This window comes from Sinocyclocheilus rhinocerous, unplaced genomic scaffold (assembly GCF_001515625.1).
Source record: "Sinocyclocheilus rhinocerous isolate Xijiao unplaced genomic scaffold, SAMN03320098_v1.1 scaffold3526, whole genome shotgun sequence".
Classification (NCBI taxonomy): domain Eukaryota; kingdom Metazoa; phylum Chordata; class Actinopteri; order Cypriniformes; family Cyprinidae; genus Sinocyclocheilus; species Sinocyclocheilus rhinocerous.
This window is the reverse complement of record NW_015653006.1, coordinates 297,383-299,575: the sequence shown is the minus strand read 5'-3', so window position 1 is coordinate 299,575 and position 2,193 is coordinate 297,383. Positions and strand designations below refer to the sequence as shown.

The 2,193-nt window shown below is 32.2% G+C and overlaps 1 protein-coding gene across 1 annotated transcript in view; it reads left to right on the top strand.

The window, feature by feature from the left end:
* The window catches only part of srp68 (signal recognition particle 68), a 57,867-nt gene that overhangs the window by 46,771 nt on the left and 8,903 nt on the right, over positions 1 to 2,193 (top strand). The window contains exons 10-11 of the mRNA XM_016521648.1: positions 834 to 901; positions 1,004 to 1,157. Coding sequence (XP_016377134.1) covers positions 834 to 901; positions 1,004 to 1,157 — 222 coding nt within the window. The remainder of the gene's footprint in view (positions 1 to 833; positions 902 to 1,003; positions 1,158 to 2,193) is intronic.

The following is a 2,193-nucleotide window of genomic DNA, read 5'->3' as shown; positions in this document are numbered from 1 at the left end:
CCAAACAGAGAACAGTATATATATATATATATATATATATATATATATATATATATTTATATTTATACACATAACACTTACTTCTGGCCCTCAAATCTAATTGGCTGTGCGGTCTTTCCAGCCATGCAGATGCTTCCAGCATCACCACAGGGACCGTTGTTTATCACTCCGCTTGCAGCATTTCTGACAGTGAGTGTCATTTTGGGTATACCGAGCGGGCAATCTTTAGTCTCTATTAATTTATTATTTGTTCCAGAGCAATAATTAATTTATAATTTTGTCTGAGGGCAATGTTTCATAACTTTATATTTTTATATTATAACTTTAATGCTAAATCAGAGCGCTGCCTTTGACTGAATTGCTTAGCAACGTTTATAATGGATATTGTTGCTTTATTAAATATTATTGTTCAATAAATAATATTTTATATAAATTGTATTTAATAATAGTATTTTCTGATTAGAAATGGTCTGTTAGTGATGGTAGTTCTGACTTCAGTGGAGGTTAGACTGTCTTCATGAGTGAGTCAGTAGCAAATACTTTTATATATAAAAAGGACTGAAACAAGGTTATAAAAAAGGACATTATTTTTACTTTTAATAGCACCTTTTTTAATTTTAATAGCACTTTTTAAAGACTCAACCAACAAATACATTGAACATCGTTGTCATCGGAAATCCCCATAACAGTTGAAAGGATACTACGACAAATATCGCTTTCCTCACAGTCTAGCTAATGACAAACACTGACATCCAAAACCTATAATGTAAAAAAAATTATAAATAAAACTGTTCAACATAAAGGGATGTGTGTTTTGTGTTTTGCCAAAACAGAAGCAGAGAGAGAGAGCAGCAGAAGGTGCCGATAGTGGCAAGGTGTCTAATCTGCAATACCTGCACAGGTTAGTATGACAACTGGTGAAAAAAACAGCAGTCATTTCTACTTAACTACTTATGTTGTGATTCCTGACAGTCATGTGGTGATATACATATTCTTTGTGCAGCTACCTGACATATATCAAACTGTGGACTGTGGTGAGGAGGAATGAGAGCATGGCTCATGCGCTGCAAGCTAAACTGAAGGAGCCACAGACTGATGAGAACAAGAGAGGACCACGACCACAGGACCTCATACGACTCTATGACATCATCCTGCAGGTTCAGAGATCGCATATTCTTCATGCATGTAAACATTAGGGGTGTAACTGTTCTCATGGTTTGGTACGTATTGTGGTTTTGGGGTCTCTGTTTTTGTACAGTTCTGTATATTTTGTGGTCCCTATTTTGGTACAGTTTGGTATTTGGGGGGGATACTATTTAAATACTATTTGTTAACTGACACTTGAACAGTTTGCTTTTAACGAAAGCTTTTTTTAAATTTCTAAATAAAAATTTTAATTAAAAAATATCTGCATCATTATGCAACACCCAGGGCTAATTTATTAAAGAACAAATGTTTTAAAATGTTTAGTTGTATGCAGGGATCAATTTAGCATTCACACTACTTCTGAAACGAAGGGCTAATGGATTTGCAACAGTCGCCTTTTTGCTTCCAGTGTAGACAGCCTTGAGCTGTTGTAGTGTAGACACTTTAAATATTCTGATATTTTCCTTCATTTATAAATGATCTTCCTGAGTAGTTCTTAGTGTTTTTGTATTCATTTAATTTGCACTATAGTATGCTCATTCAATGACAAAACAGATTGGATTTTTTTTCAAATAAAATTTTACGGTAACACTTTCTATGAAGCCCATATTTATAACACATTATAAGGGTATTCTTAAGGCATTATAATGAATGAATAATGCATTATAAAATACCTTATAATATGTTATATCATCTTATAAATAATCATAACAACAATTATAATACATTATAATGCTTACACATTTGTGGTTATAAGTTTTAAGATTATGATTATTTATAACACAATGAACACCATATAAAATCTATTTTTTACATTTATAATGGACTATATATCTTGACATTGTTTATTTAAGATCTGCACAGTATGTTACTACATCTTGTAAGTGGTTAGGTGTGGAGTGTTATTTGAGTTTCCTGTGAGGCTAATATTAATTTTGATGTGAGCTAGTTAATAATTTCAACTGAAAAAAAAAATGCAATGTTTATATGTTGTTACATTTTATTTTCATGGCCCCCCCTAGTCTATTGACTATAAGCAACTTTGCA